The sequence below is a fragment of the Leuresthes tenuis genome, unplaced genomic scaffold, assembly GCF_036924035.1.
Source record: "Leuresthes tenuis unplaced genomic scaffold, fLeuTen1.0.hap1 SCAF_3, whole genome shotgun sequence".
In the NCBI taxonomy this organism is placed as follows: Eukaryota; Metazoa; Chordata; class Actinopteri; order Atheriniformes; family Atherinopsidae; genus Leuresthes; species Leuresthes tenuis.
In genome coordinates this window covers 39,363,958-39,379,396 of record NW_027325357.1, presented here as the reverse complement: position 1 = coordinate 39,379,396, position 15,439 = coordinate 39,363,958, and the positions used below count along the sequence as shown (strand labels likewise).

At 40.9% G+C, this 15,439-nt stretch overlaps 1 protein-coding gene across 1 annotated transcript; it reads right to left on the bottom strand.

Moving 5' to 3' along the window:
• Nucleotides 1-10,333: 10,333 nt before the first annotated feature.
• Nucleotides 10,334-13,289, bottom strand: LOC140303994 (P2Y purinoceptor 1). Its single transcript, XM_072383011.1, has one exon. The coding sequence runs from the start codon at nt 13,199-13,201 to the stop codon at nt 12,104-12,106; it is 1,098 nt and encodes a 365-aa protein (XP_072239112.1). The 5' UTR covers nt 13,202-13,289; the 3' UTR covers nt 10,334-12,103.
• Nucleotides 13,290-15,439: the final 2,150 nt, after the last annotated feature.

Here is a 15,439-nt window from a genome sequence, read left to right as displayed (position 1 = left end):
GTCCTGTATAGTGTGTTCTATGAAGAATTTTGTATTGTATGAGCTGTAAATTAGAATTCTGAGTCATTCTGAAGGTGTTCAAACATATTTGTGGCCAGAAGCTATGACTAGAACTGATGGATAAATCTGCCTCCCATTTTGAGGATGGAAGAGACATTGTGTCATCTATTTTAGACAATAATTTATATATTTTTGATAGTAGTTTTGGGGTGCAGATGCTTAGAAATTCTGCTACCCTAATCGGGAGTTGTGAGTCTGGTTGGTGGAGGATATATTTCTTTGTTATTATAGACTTAAGTTGTTGATATTCTAGGAATTTATTGCTGCCTATCTCATGTTGTGATATGAGCTCATCAAATGAAATAAAATTTCCATTTTGGATTATATGTTCCAGATGTTTGATTCCTTTGATCTTCCACAGAGTAAAGTTTAGCATTTTTTTGTTTTGCAGTATGTCAGGATTGTTCCAGATGGGTGTAAGCTTACATGGAACAATTGAAGACTTTGTTATTTTAAGAAATTCCCACCAGGCTGTCAGAGAGGTGCTGATGTTAATGCTTTTGAAACATTTGTGATTTTTTACGTTTTGACTAATAAGTGGCAGGTCAGAGATTTCCAGATTTATCACACAATGCTTGTTCTATATTTATCCATGGTTCATCTATTGGGCTAGGTTTAAACCATTTTGATATATACTGTAACCTATTGGCTAAGGAATAGTGCTGAAAATTAGGTAAATCTAATCCACCACAGTCCTTGGTCTTCTGTAGGGTTTTTAAACTAATACGTGGTGGTTTGTTTTTCCACAGAAATTTGGAGATGCAAGAATCTAGTGACTTAAACCAAGTAGCAGATGGTTTTATGGGGATCATTGAGAACAAATAATTAACTTTTGGTAGTATCATCATTTTAATGGTTGTAACTCTCCCCATAAGTGATATAGGTAAGGACTTCCAACGAGAGAGATCGTCCTCTACTGTCTTTAATAATTGCACATAATTTAGCTTTGTTAGCTCTGAGAGCCTGGAGGAAATGTTTATGCCTAAATATCTGATATTTCCTGACTGTAAAGTGATTGCAGGTATATTCTGGACCCTACAGTTAATGGGCAGAACTGTGGTCTTAGACCAATTGATAGAGTAGTCAGAAAGTGCTGAGAATTTATTTATGAGTGTGATCGTGTGAGTGAGAGATGTTTGAGAGTTCTGAAGGAAAAGTAAAACATCATCAGCATAAAGACTTATTTTATGCTCAATATTTTGGGGTTGGATGCCTTTAATATTTCTTTCTTGTCTGATAGCAGCTGCTAAAGGTTCGATGAAAATAGCAAAAAGTGAGGGAGAAAGTGGGCAACCCTGTCTTGTACCTCTCTGCAGACTGAAGCTTGGAGAGGTTTGATCATTTGTCCTGACACACGCATTTGGGGAGCTATATAATATCCTTATCCAGTTGATGAAGTGTGACCCAAACCCAAATTTGTTTAATGCTGCGAATAAAAATTTCCAGTTCACTCGATCAAATGCTTTTTCTGCATCTAGAGAGACTATTGTGGTTTCCAGGTTGTTGATGGTAGAATAGTCTATGAGATTAATTAGCCTGCGAGTGTTAGTGGATAAGTGTCTACCCTTTATAAAACCTGTCTGGTCAGGATGTATTATAAGTGGAGTTATTTTTTCTATTCTTTTGGCGAGGGCTTTACAAATTATTTTGAGGTCTGCATTTATTAGAAATATTGGGCGGTAGCTGGATGGATGTATGGGGTCTTTTCCTGGTTTCTGTAGCAAGATAATGTTAGCAGAGTTCATGTGTGGGGATAATCTGCCATTCTGCTTAACTTGTAATACCATTTTGTGAAATGCAGGTGCCAAAACAGTCCAAAATTCTTTGTAGAACTCTGCTGGAAAACCATCTGGTCCCGGGGCTTTGTTACTAGGCATATGTTGAAGGGCTTCATGGAGTTCTCCTATTGAGAGAGGTGAATCCAGAGCCATTGCCTGTTCGGTTTGTAATTTTGGAAAGTTGATATTACTAAGAAACTGATCTATGTTACTATCTGATGGATCATTTTGTGATGAATATAAGGTTTTATAGAAGTCCCTAAAAGCATTGTTGATTACATCGGGGTCATGGGTGACATTTCCTTTTGAGTCTTTAACAGAAGTGATTGTTGTTTTCTCTTTGTTTCTCTTTAGTTGGTTAGCTAGGAACCTTCCAGATTTATTGCCGTGCTCAAAGTTCTCCAAGCGAAGTCTTTGTATCAGAAACTGTGTTTGTTTATCAATAATTTTGTTTAATTCAAGTTTAGCTTTTCTTAATTCATTCAGTGTGTGTTCCTCTTTGGAGGTACTGTAGACAATTTCTAATGATTTAATCCTGAGTTCTAAATCTGATATCCTTGAACTTTCCCTCTTTTTCTTATTTGATGAAAAAGAGATTATTTTGCCTCTCATAACTGCTTTTCCGGCTTCCCAAAGAGTACAAGCTGACATTCCTGGCAGGTCATTATTTTCTAGATATACAGACCATTCCCTTTTGAAATAATTAATAAAATCAGGGTCTTTTAGTAATGATGTATTAAATCTCCAATTCCTAGCTGGTGGTGTAACTCTGTTATTCTTCAGTGTGATAGAAACTGGAGCGTGATCACTGATAGTGATGGGGTGGATTTTGGTGTCTGAAATATCCCTCAACAAGGAACTGCTAACTAACAAATAATCTATTCTTGAGTATGAGTGGTGTACCGGTGAGAAGAAGGTGTATTCTCTAAGAGTGGGGTGGTGGGAGCGCCAAGCATCACAAAGACCAAAATCTTTCATATACTGTTTAACAATATTCGTGGACTGCCAGTTCCGCTGACTTCCTGAAGTACTGAGTCTGTCTACTCCTGAGTCTAATACCATGTTAAAATCCCCTCCTATGATGAGTGTGTTATCTGAGTGATCAGAGAGTGAAGTGAAAAAGGAGTGAAAAAATGAGGGGTCATCCACATTTGGACCATATATATTTGCAATGCATAAATTCATATTTTGAATAGATAAATTAACTATTAGAAATCTACCTTCTGGATCTATAACTGTGTTGTTTACGGTGAAATTTACTCTTCTATTTATCAGAATGGCTACACCTCTTTGTCTGGAGTTGTAACAGGCTGAGTACACATGAGGAAACTGTGCTGTGGTGAGAACATCAGCTACAGTCTTTGATAAATGAATCTCCTGTAATAAAACAATGTCCGCCTGTAAATCCTTCAATTTATTGGAGATTTTTAATCTCTTCTCTCTGGACCCAGCTCCATGCACATTCCATGAGATAAACCTCAGTGTGGACATGCTCAGACTAACGCAGTGAGTGCTGGATGCTTGCTAAAAGCATCCCGTGTGTGTGTGTGCATATATGCTTCCATGAACATGCCATTGTTGGTGTTTCAGTTGTCAGTATGAGCTTGCTACAATATGTACTTGCGCTGTCGATGCTGTGTGGAACTTGATTATGTGCTCTGCTCAAAACTCTATGTGCGCCGTGCTTGTTAGCATTACTTATTAAGGTGGAAACGCAGCGGGTTGGGGAAGAAAGACAGAATAGAAAAACAGTGCAAAAGAGTGGAAGTGTGAGATAGAAAAAGGAAAAACAAAAACAAAAAGACATACCCATCGATCGTGTTTTTCCATTTAGCCTCATAAGACGGATCACAGCAATCACTGAAGTTGTGCACATTGTAGTAATTTTCAAAGAGTGGTGGGATGTTGTCGTGTTGTATGTAGCTTCCAGCTCTTCCATATCAATCAGAAACCATACTTTTCCATCCAATAAACTGCTTTGTTCCTGGTACCTGCTTTGTTACTGTGACAGTTCTCGCTCCTCTTGAACTACTAATAATCACCTTATTTCTCCCTATAATGTACACATCTTGCATAGTTAACTCCATCCCATACTTGTTATATTCTAACGCTCACTCTTACAGATCTTTAGTTTTTATTTTTCACTTTTTAGCGGTGTGTCTGGTTCTCTAGCTTAGCATGGCTACCAGTTCTCTTCCTCTATCTCCTGCTTTCACCTGCTCCGTGTGTCAGATGTTTAGTTACTCCTCTGCCTCCTTTACTGGTAATGGTACATGTAACAAATGTAGTCTTTTTGTAGTTTTGGAGGCGAGGTTATCTGAATTGGAAGCTCGGCTCTGCACTGTTGAAAACCACCCGATAGCGAGCCAGGCCCCTTTAGCCAGTGCGGAGCCACCTAGCGTAGCTAGCTCCATTAGTCGTCCCGAGCAGATCCCGAGCAGCCGGGACTTAAGAGTGGCTGGGTGACTGTCAGGAAGAGGAGTCATAGTCCTAAAGTCAAGGTTGATGGTGAACCACGGTTCACCATCAACCTGTCCACGTTTCAAATAGATTTTCCCCACTCAGCAACACACCCGCTGAGGACAAAACCCTGGTAATTGGCAGCTCTATAGTCAGAAACGTGGCATTAGCGACACCAGCGACCATAGTCAAATGTATTCCAGGGGCCAGAGCGGGCGACATAGAATCCTATTTAAAACTCCTGGCTAAGGATAAGCGTAAATACGGTAAAATAGTTATTCACGTCGGCGGTAATGACACCCGGTTATGCCAATCAGAGGTCACTAAAATTAATGTTGCATCGCTGTGTAATTTTGCCAAAACAATGTCGGACTCCGTAGTTTTCTCTGGACCCCTGCCAAATCTGACCAGTGATGACATGTTTAGCCGCATGTCCTCATTCAATTGCTGGTTGTCTAGATGGTGTCCAGCAAACAACGTGGGCTACATAGATAATTGGCAATCTTTCTGGAGAAAACCTGGTCTGATGAGGAGAGACGGCATCCATCCCACTTTGGAAGGAGCGGCTCTCATTTCTAGAAATATGGACAAATTTATTAGTCATCCAAAAACATGACAACCCAGGGTTGAGACCAGGATGCAGAGTTGTAGTCTTACACACTTCTCTGCAGCTTCTCCACCCTCCCCATTAAAGAAAAAAAAAAAAAACACAAAAGGAGCAAATCCTCTTGTGCAAAAAAATTTAAAACAAAAACTTTAACTGAACAAAAACATCAAACTATTAAATGTGGTTCCCTGAATATTAGATCTCTCCTTTGGAAGTCTCTGTTAGTGAATGATTTGATCTGTGATCATCATATTGATATATTTTGTCTTACAGAAACCTGGCTGCAGCAGGAGGATCATGTTAGCATTAATGAATCAACTCCCTCTGACTATTTAAATGTTCACGTTCCTCCAACCACAGGCAGAGGAGGAGGAGTGGCAGCTATCTTCAGATCAGGGTTACTAATCAGTCCTAGACCCAAGATTAGTTTTAGCTCTTTTGAATCTCTGATTCTCAGTTTTTCCCACCCAAAGTGGAAATCTGTCTAAATTCTCAGAGTTTTTATCCCAGTTAGCGCTGAGTACAGATAAAGTCATTGTAGTGGGTGACTTTAATATTCATGTAGATGTTGAAAATGACAGCCTAAATATTAACTTTAATTCTATATTAGACTCTACTGGATTTTCTCAAAGTGTTCACAGACCTACTCACTGCTTTAATCATACCCTTGACCTTGTGCTGACTTATGGCATTGAGAGTTAACAGTGTTCCCTCATAACCCTGTCTTGTCTGACCATTTTTTAATAACATTTGAATTTACATTACTTGACTATACGGCTTCTGAGAAGAATTTTACATATAGAAGGTGTCTATCAGAGAATGCTGTAACCAGATTTAAAGAGTTGATTTCATCATCCTTTTCTTCACTACCATGTGCTGATATGACAGAGGACGGCTACCTAAACTTTACTCCAGTAGAACTTGACTCTCTTGTTGACAGCACTAGAGTTTCAATGCGTACAACAGTGGACAATGTTGCCCCTCTGAAAAGGAAGGTAATCAGTCAGAAGAGGTTGGCTCCTTGGTATAATTCACAGCTGCTTTAAAGCAGACTGCAAGAAAGCTGGAGAGACAGTGGCGTTCCTCTAATTTAGAAGAGTCTCAATTAGTCTGGAAAGATAGTTTAATAACGTATAAGAAAGCACTTCGTAAAGCTAGAACTGCTTATTATTCATTATTGATAGAAGAGAATAAGAATAATCCCAGGTTTCTTTTCAGCACTGTTGCCAGGCTGACACAGAGTCCAAGCTCTGTTGAGCCATGTATTCCTTTAACACTCAGCAGTGATGATTTCATGAGATTCTTCATCAATAAAATTGTTTCTATCTGGTGGTTTAAGTCATATTTATCTGATAGACTCCAGTTTGTTCTTATAAATAAAGAATCTTCCTCACAGTCATGGAGTTCCTCAGGGTTCTGTGCTTGGACCAATTATTTTTACTTTATACATGCTTCCATTAGGTAACATTATTAGAGAGCATGGCATAAAATTCCATTGTTATGCTGATGATACTCAGCTGTACTTATCTATGAAACCAGATGAAACCAATAGGTTGGTCAGACTACAAGCCTGTCTTAAAGACATAAAGACCTGGATGACTCAGAACTGTCTGCTTTTAAATTCAGACAAAACTGAAGTTGTTCTCTTTGGACCTGAGCGCTTCAGGGAGAAATTGTCTAGTTATACAGTTACTCTAGATGGTATTTCCTTGGCTTCTAGTTCTACAGTGAGGAACCTTGGAGTTATTTTTGACCAGAATTTATCATTTGACGCACATATAAAACTGGTTTCTAGGACTGCCTTCTTTCACCTTCGTAATATTGCTAAAATCAGGAACATCCTGTCTCAGGGTGATGCAGAGAAACTAGTTCATGCATTTGTTACTTCAAGATTGGACTACTGTAATTCTTTATTATTGGGCTGTCCCACATATTCTCTGAAAAGCCTCCAGCTGATCCAAAATGCTACAGCCAGAGTTCTGATGAGAACTAACAGGAGAGATCATGTTTCTCCAGTTTTAGCTTCTCTTCATTGGCTCCCTGTTAAATTCAGAATAGAATTTAAGATTCTTCTCCTCACATATAAAGCTCTTAATGACCGAGCTCCATCATATCTTAAAGATTTAATTGTAAGGTAATTTCCTAACAGAGCACTTCGCTCCCAAACTGCAGGTTTACTTGTTGTTCCCAGAGTTTCTAAAAGTAGAATGGGAGGCAGAGCCTTCAGTTATCAGGCCCCTCTCTTGTGGAATAAGCTGCCAGTAAATGTCCGGGAAGCAGACACCCTTTCCACTTTTAAGATTAGGCTTAAAACTTTCCTTTTCGATAAAGCTTATAGTTAGGGATGGCTCAGGTAATCCTGAAACATCCCATAGTTAAGCTGCTATAGGCTTAGACTGCTGGGGGACCTCATCTGTCACACCTTTCCTCACTTTGCTCTCTTTTTTCCCCCTGTTTAATTTCACAATTGATTTTATGTACATGTGACATTATTGTGGTTATTAACGTATGTTTCCCTGTTCCAACAGATATCCTTTGAATTGCGTTATGGTGTTTTTCCCCCTTCTTTTCCCTCTTTTCTGTCTTCTCAAACCCCAGCTGGTCGAGGCGGATGGCCACCCTTCCTGGTTCTGGTTCTGCCAGAGGTTTCTTCCTGTTAAAAGGGAGTCGTTCCTTTCCACAGTTGCCACAGGCACGCTCAGGACGGGAGATTGGACTGAAGACAAGTTTCAGTGCAATCTATTGGTTTCCTTAGCTAGGATATTAATTTTTTTAATTGGCTCTATATGAATTAATTGGATTATGATTACAATGAATTGGATTCCAATTGGCTTGAATTGGACTATATTACTTAAGTGCCTTGAGATGACAATTGTTGTAATCTGGCGCTATATAAATAAAATTGAATTGAATTGAATTGAATTGAATGACGTGGTGCCGTCTGCATGAGCTGTTTAAGGTAGGTGGTATTACGTGAGGCGGATGGACAGGTTTCACCAGCCAATCAGGATTGGCGTAATGTCATTAATGCTTTTGAGCAGCAAGGCGAGCATCCCATAGTGAGACATTGAGCAAAATATTATGAAAGAGAACCAAGAGCGCCATTGTGCATCGCGTTTGTGCAATAACCATGCTCATCACAAACGAAATGTATAGGGATGTAGCTTCATCTTGCTCTTCGTTCGCCATCTTTCTCGAATGCCTGTGGTGGTGAAGAGGTCAACCGGAAGTGGCTCTATTACTACTAGTTGAAATGCGTACAGCGCCAACTATTGTACCGGGGTATGACATGCTTTGTGCCAATGTTTCGATTGTTTTCAAAGCCATATTTCGATAATTGCCCTTGCCCAAATAAGAAGCATAACCCAGCTATAGCTATAATTAAATTAATCTCATCATGCAGACCGACTGAGTGGAGCTCTTCCACATGGTCCCCCAGGCCCTCTAAAAGTCAAACCAATTAATCTCAGAAATAGTCAAGATTTCTCATTCAAGATTGCAGTGACAAGGGTTTGAAATAAAGTCTTAGAAGTTATATTTATTTTGTAACTTCAAATAATGCTCAACACTGCCCACATTCTGCATCAGTTCCTCTGTTTTTGCCACATCCCACATATCATGGTCTCATGCACTGCAGGCTGCTGTTTTTTACACAATGGTTTGATGGAGAAGTAGGCTGTGCATATCTTAACTGAGCAAAATCAAGAAGTAGCTAATAAGGCATTGTCTTTCTGTCTCGGTGTAAAAGCAGAAAACACTCAAGACTTTTGTGTACGCGTGAATAGCCCTTGAAAAGTTGCTGTGAGAAAATATATCCTTATTGTGCTGTTAAGTGTTCCTGTTTGCAGCACAGTGCTGCTCTGATAAGTGAGCCACATTCAAGCCAGAGCTGCTCTGCTTTTTTTTTAACAAGCCTGGACCTCATATTAGCTGCACTAACATCACATAGCAATGGCAGCACACTTGGACGACCATATCTTAAATAATAAATCATCCACTATAAATAATTTAAGTATATTTACCTGTATTTATTTCTAGTTATACATACAGTACTTTCACACTAGTAAACTGTTCTTTATGCAAACTGATATTCTATCAGTGTGATTAGGAAGCTGGTAAAGCTGATTTATTTTCTGTGTTTTACATAATTTCAGTTTATTACTTATTATCATTAGGGCCAGAACTCGATGAAAAAAAATGTATCTAATTAATTAGAGGCTTTGTAATTAATTAATTGAAGTTAATCGCATATAAATATTTGACCTGAGAACAGTGAGAAGCAATTTTCTTCACATGGATTTAGAATACCATTGACTAATGACTGAATACATACGCTGCAACCAACCGTGCTCTTATTCCATCCATCCATCCTTTTAATGGACAGGACAGATAAAGAGACAGAAAGCAGAGAGAGGGGGAAAGACGCAGTAAAAGGCCGTCAGATGTGAGATTCGAACTGGGGCCGACAGCAGCGAGGACTGTAGCCTCTATACAGGAGGCGCCTGCGCAGCCCACTACTACCCTACCGACCACCCCATCCCTCTGTTTTTTAAAACAACATCTCCCATCCACGGGGCCAACCAAAGCGATCTCAGCAGCTTCTTCGTTCATGTTTAACTATTGTTCACTGTAGTTTGTTGTTGTCGTCTGAAGTCATGAACGTTAGTTGGTGCTCCAGTATAATCGATATGCCTCTTAATTAACGCGTTATAGTCCCAGCCCTAATTATTTGTATTAATATTGAATTATTCGTATTAGGTTTGTGAATCGAATATGTTTATCATTGTAAAAGGGCCATAAAATAAAATGTATAATGGCATCTGAATCAAAAATAATAACAAGTTAATAATATAAACATATAATATATTGGATGGAATTTGGCTTGAATGACAATCTTAAAAACAACAGATTTGTTATATTTAACACGGAGAGGATATACACTTTACAGTGAAATCGGGGACATGTAGTTCCATACACGTCCACTAGGGCACAATGTTCACACACACTCACACAAAAAAATTTTAAAAAGTCATTTTAGGGGACAGTGGTAATTTTAAGACAGAAATGCATGTTGGAGCACGTAGGTAATGACGATAATGAAATCTAAATGGGGACGGTAATTTTTGTCTCAATTGGAAAGCCGTCCCCAATCAACTGGTGTGTATTCCAAAAAAATGCCCCCCCCCCACCCACACACACACAGCAGCTATAGCTTCCTGCCATTCTCTCAGCAGTTTGTGAAGTTAACACAGAGCAGTTAAATGGTAAATGGACTGCACTTGCATTGTGCTTTTCTAGTCTAGCTCACCACTAAATGTCAGGGACACTTTGAGATCCACAAGAAACAAACCCAAGATTTTAGAGTTTTTTTTTTTTATTATGTCTCTTCATGGATAATTCCAAAAGGCAGCAGCCTAATATGCAATAAGAAAAAAGAACATGCTTTGAATCTGACCTTTAAAGGTGAGATAATAAAATGTCAGAGAACTGTTACATTTCTAACAAAGTAAACTGAGTTATGATGATTTTAGTTGTGTCCCAACATGCCTACATGATTCAAAAAAGATTTAATAGAGGGGAGAAAATTTGTTTGAAATGGTTACGCAGATCTCGCCAGCGAATGAGCGAAGTGATGACGGCGCTGTTGATCAGAGCAGTTTTGTTCACGTCGCCACTCCCTTACACATATAGCCCATTGATACCTACCTTGCTGGCATATCTGCAGTGAATCATCTTTCACATCTGTACTTTCACAGATAACACTGATGTGCTAAGATAGTGTACTGGTCCCAATTTAAAATGTTCCATATAACAATGAAGCCAGGACCGATGCATCTTCTCTGCACAATGGTGTCATGTCTAAAACTACAGAAGTGGACTGGGGGTCAAAGTTAAACTGCTACTGTTCCTCCTTATAATTCACATATACCAAACGGAGGAGGCTTAGCCATCCATTACTTTGTCCATACACACATCACGCCAGTTGAATCACCTGAGTAAAGATCCTGAACGCCCAAGACAGGCCCGTGTGTCCTCTGTTACCGCCTGCCTCACCAGCTCAGAGGCTTATCAGCAGTGGGCACACATCCATCCCCCACTTTTCCATATGACATGATGGTTAACAAAGGTGCATCAGTTCCGGCTTTAACAAGCATAAGTGAAAGAGATTCTGGCTTTCTGGGCACCATGGTATCATTTTTCTCCTCATGGCTTTAAACAGTCTGACTCCAAATGACTGACATGTCCCACAAATCCAAAACACTGAGAGCATAAAATATAAATAACAATTAGATTTCATATAAATGTATATTTCATATTAAAACAGAAAACATATTATACATCAACACTTGTATTTGATATCAATCACACAAATCGTAAGTTTAACAATGAAGTGTGCTCAGTCAGAGGCTGCTTCAGCTCTGTTGCAACAAAGAACAATGTAGGAGGTGATTCACAATAACAACACAATATTTTACGATGACTGTCGACAAATATCTGTTATTTATTTTTCATGTTGCAAAATCATTTTCGATTTCCAGATGAACAAAGTGTAACGCCTGGTCTGTTTCTGTCCTCATTCAGGTCATGGGAATCCTAACGGCAGAAGAAGAAAGCAGCAACTCTTCTTTTGTGGTTCTTGAAGTAGTTTCATGTCTCATCAGTGAGGCCTTCTCTGTGTACTGCAAAATGAGGGCAGAAGTTAAAACAGGACTGCACTATTTCTATTTCCACTCACAGGCAGACACAACCTCTATGGTTTGATCTAAATAAATATGGGAGGCACTTTTACTGCCCTGATGACATTTGCTGTGAATTGGTGCAATGAATTAAATTACATTGAAGAGTCAAACATTTCTCCTCCTCCAGTCTCTGTCCCTACAACCAGGCCTCTGACAGATGAAAGTGCTTCAAAGCCCTTTAAGAATAGAGTCTCGCTTACACAAGTCAGCTATAAATGTTTAACCTGTAACAGCCAGAAAGAGTGCCTGAACTTCAGCACAGTTAACGAACTGGAGCTTGTCTGAACTGTTGCCTCCAGCAAGACAGACGCCAGCTTTGCTGGAGGCACGCACACACAGTGCGCGCACACAGCAGCACCTCAGTACCACACTGGATGATCTGATGGATGAAACGCGGTGCCCGCCGCCAGCTGTGCAGCAGACTAATGTTCAGCCCAGTCTGTGCATGGACAGCTTTCTTATGTTGCCACTCTTTCTTGTGCTGTTCTTGGCTCTGTGGCGCACGGCACGCCACAACACATACCCGCGCTGTGACTTTCTTCGGAATTGACGCAGATTTCTGCGGAGTGATCCGCTCCCACCTCAGTCGGTTTGCGGTAAATGACCCAAGTGCCCTTGAAGCGGGACAGAGACTGGTACGCGCGCCGACTGAAGTGACGAAGCTTCAGAGGAAAGTCATCATTCCCAACTATATAAATAAGCGGGTTTATGGCGCTGTTCAGACAAGCCAAGCATCTGCCGACCTGATGCGCGATGTAAATGCTATCAAAACTGGAATGACAGACGCCATCTTGCTTCAGGATTCTCGTCCGCAGATTAATATTCCGGAACACGTGGTAGGGGATGAAACACACGGAGAAGAGTAAGAGCAGGATCAGGACCAGTTTCAGACAGCGCTGCTTCAGCAATGGGTTCACGGTGGTTTTCCGCGCGAGGACCGCCACGATGTGTCCGTAACAGAGAAGATTGATGAGCAGCGGCAAGCAGAAGCCAGTGACGGCCCAGCTGACGCTGTACGGCAGGTAGGCTCTGGTCAGGTTGTTGGAGGTGGTGTCAAAACATGAGTCTGGCGACGTTTCATCGTTCTTGTCAAAAAACATATCAGGCAGGATCTGAATAATGACCAGGATCCAGACCAGCGCGCTCATGACCACTGAGTGGCGGCTGCTGATCTTGCCCATCACTTTCATGGGGTGCACGATGCCCAGGTACCTGTACACGCTGATGCAGGTGAGGAAGCCGATGCTGCCGTACAGGTTGAGATGGAAGCAAAAGCGAGTGACCTTGCAGAAAGGCTGACCGAAGTGCCAGCGACTCCCGCCTGCATAATAACTGACCAGGAAGGGCAGAGTGGAGAGGTATAGCAGGTCCGCCACCCCCAGGTTCAGCATGAAGATATTGATGTTCCCGATGTTCTTCCAGCTGCTGCACACGCTTTTCAGCCCCCAGATGTTGGACAACGTCCCAACTACGAATACGGAGATGAAGACGGGCGGCAGGAGGGCGTGCGTAAACTTCACGTTGATGGTCTCACAGTGTGAGCTGTTCTCAGACATCTCTCCGTCCCGCTTGGTTCAAACTTCACTGTTAATGAAAAGACGCAGCAGGCGGAGGTTAAAACACAAGTTAGAGGGCGCCGCCCATTTCCCAGCAAGACAGGAACACGCCATGACGGGAAGTCCCGTGCACAAGTGCCTTAAAGCACAACGCATACCTGCAGCATACCTCCCACATGTGCAGGCAGTACACCGTGTGTCCCTCCAAGCAAGTTGTCTCCGACATATGCGCGGGAGCGCGCACCCAGTGGAGGTGGATCCACACTATTATGCTTAATATTTTCCACTTTATCGAAACAAAGCAAATGTAGACCTTTTGATTAATGTTTGAGTTGTGTTGATCTATGTGTTAGATTTTTATAAGATTATTTGACGTGCTTGAAGTTTATGCATTTCAATGAACTGAGATCAACCGAGCTGCTGTCCCATGAAACCTGGAGAAGGTTCTTCATTCTACCTCACTCTCATATTTTATTGCACTAACAGACACTGTTGGTCTGCTCTCAGGGAGTCATCTCAACAGCAGCAGCAAGAAGAGGCAGAAGCTACAACACCGGGAGTTTGGAAGTGAATCGGAACCCTAATTCAAATTAAAATGCATTTGCAGAAATGCTTTTTCATTTTAAGAATGTGGCTGCATTATTTGACTCATAAATTAAATTACTAATCAATCATCCTATTTGCATTTTAATTTTCTTCTTCGAGAGTGCTCAATCTTTCACTCAATTAAAATGAAAAAGAAATAGACATTTGAGATTTAATTTTCAAAATATGCCCCAGCAAATAGAACCCTAACCCTAACCCAAAATTCAATTTGAAATGTCAAATTTGAAAATTAAAATGCATTTGCAGAAATGCTTTTTCATTTTAAGAATGTGGCTGCATTGTTGGACTCATAAATAAATTAGTGATCAATTCTTCCATTTGCATTTTCTTCTTCAAGACTGCACATTATTGCTTTTTCGTTTTCATGTCCTGCCTGCAAACTACTGCCCATGATTCGAAAACGAAAAAGCATTCTGAGCGGCGCAGCAGAGTGACGTCAGCTCTTCTTCAGCTCCTTGCTGACTGAGCTACACATCTTGTTCTGTAGGGGGCGCTGTGCACATCTGCATTGCATTACATTGCAAATGTGCTGGGAAACTGATTGAATTGCCGGGTCATTAGAGGACGCATCACAGATCATGGCGCTCCCTAAGATTGTGCAAACACTGTTAGAATTAGCTGAGCAGGTAGAATCTAATAATATATGTGGGTCTGATGCCCGTGGCCGAGTAGAACAAGTCGGGGAGCTTGGCTGCATACTCTGCCATCACAGATTTACACATTAATGAGGTTCCATAGTAAACCTCTGTTCAGTCCTGGAACAGCTGGATGCTGTGGAGCCTCAAATGGGACGAGGACGACCAACCATCAACATCCGTTAGAGTCCATTGAAAGCTATTTATTGAATGGTTTAAAAATAAAGGAAATAGCAGAGCTGTTCGGCACAGGCCACCAGACCATCCGTCGGAGGATGCAAAGCAACGGATTGATGTAGCAGACTCCTTATTACTATTATTTGTAAAGGGACCGTGTTCACAGCTAAACTTAATTGTTGCCAGTTGATGCTTTGTGCCAAAGTTCTAACCTGATCATTGTTGATGTGACTGTCACTAAAAATTACTTTTATAACGTAGATCAGCGGCTCCCAAACTAAACGATCAGCGGCTCCCTTCTATGTCCCCACCGGGCTGACCCACCCTCAATCCCCCAGACATTAAGATACGGGCGGGTGGTTATGTCTGCTCTTCATTCATGGAACGGGGTTTATGTCCACTGCTATGTCAGACCTCACGTATCCCTGACGTAGATCACTATAAACAACTCACTGTGACGTCTTAGGGGATACAGTATAGTGAGCCGTGATTATTGAAATAACTCCCGAGTCCCAACAGGGGAATGGTTTCATTCTTAATCGAGTATTCAAGAGAATAATGAATACAGAACATCACTAACACACTAACTTTTCGCACTTGATTGTTTCCTTTTTCTGTAGGTCACTTTGGATAAAAGCCTCTGCTAAATGAGTAAATGGTAAATGGACTTATAGCGCTTTGAGTGACTAGAAAAGCCACTACATGCCACATTCACCCCACTCACACACATTCATACAGCACGTCTTACGATACTTAACTACGTGCTTTTTCTAATCATTCATACACACATTCATACCCCAGTGATACACTGGGAGGCAAC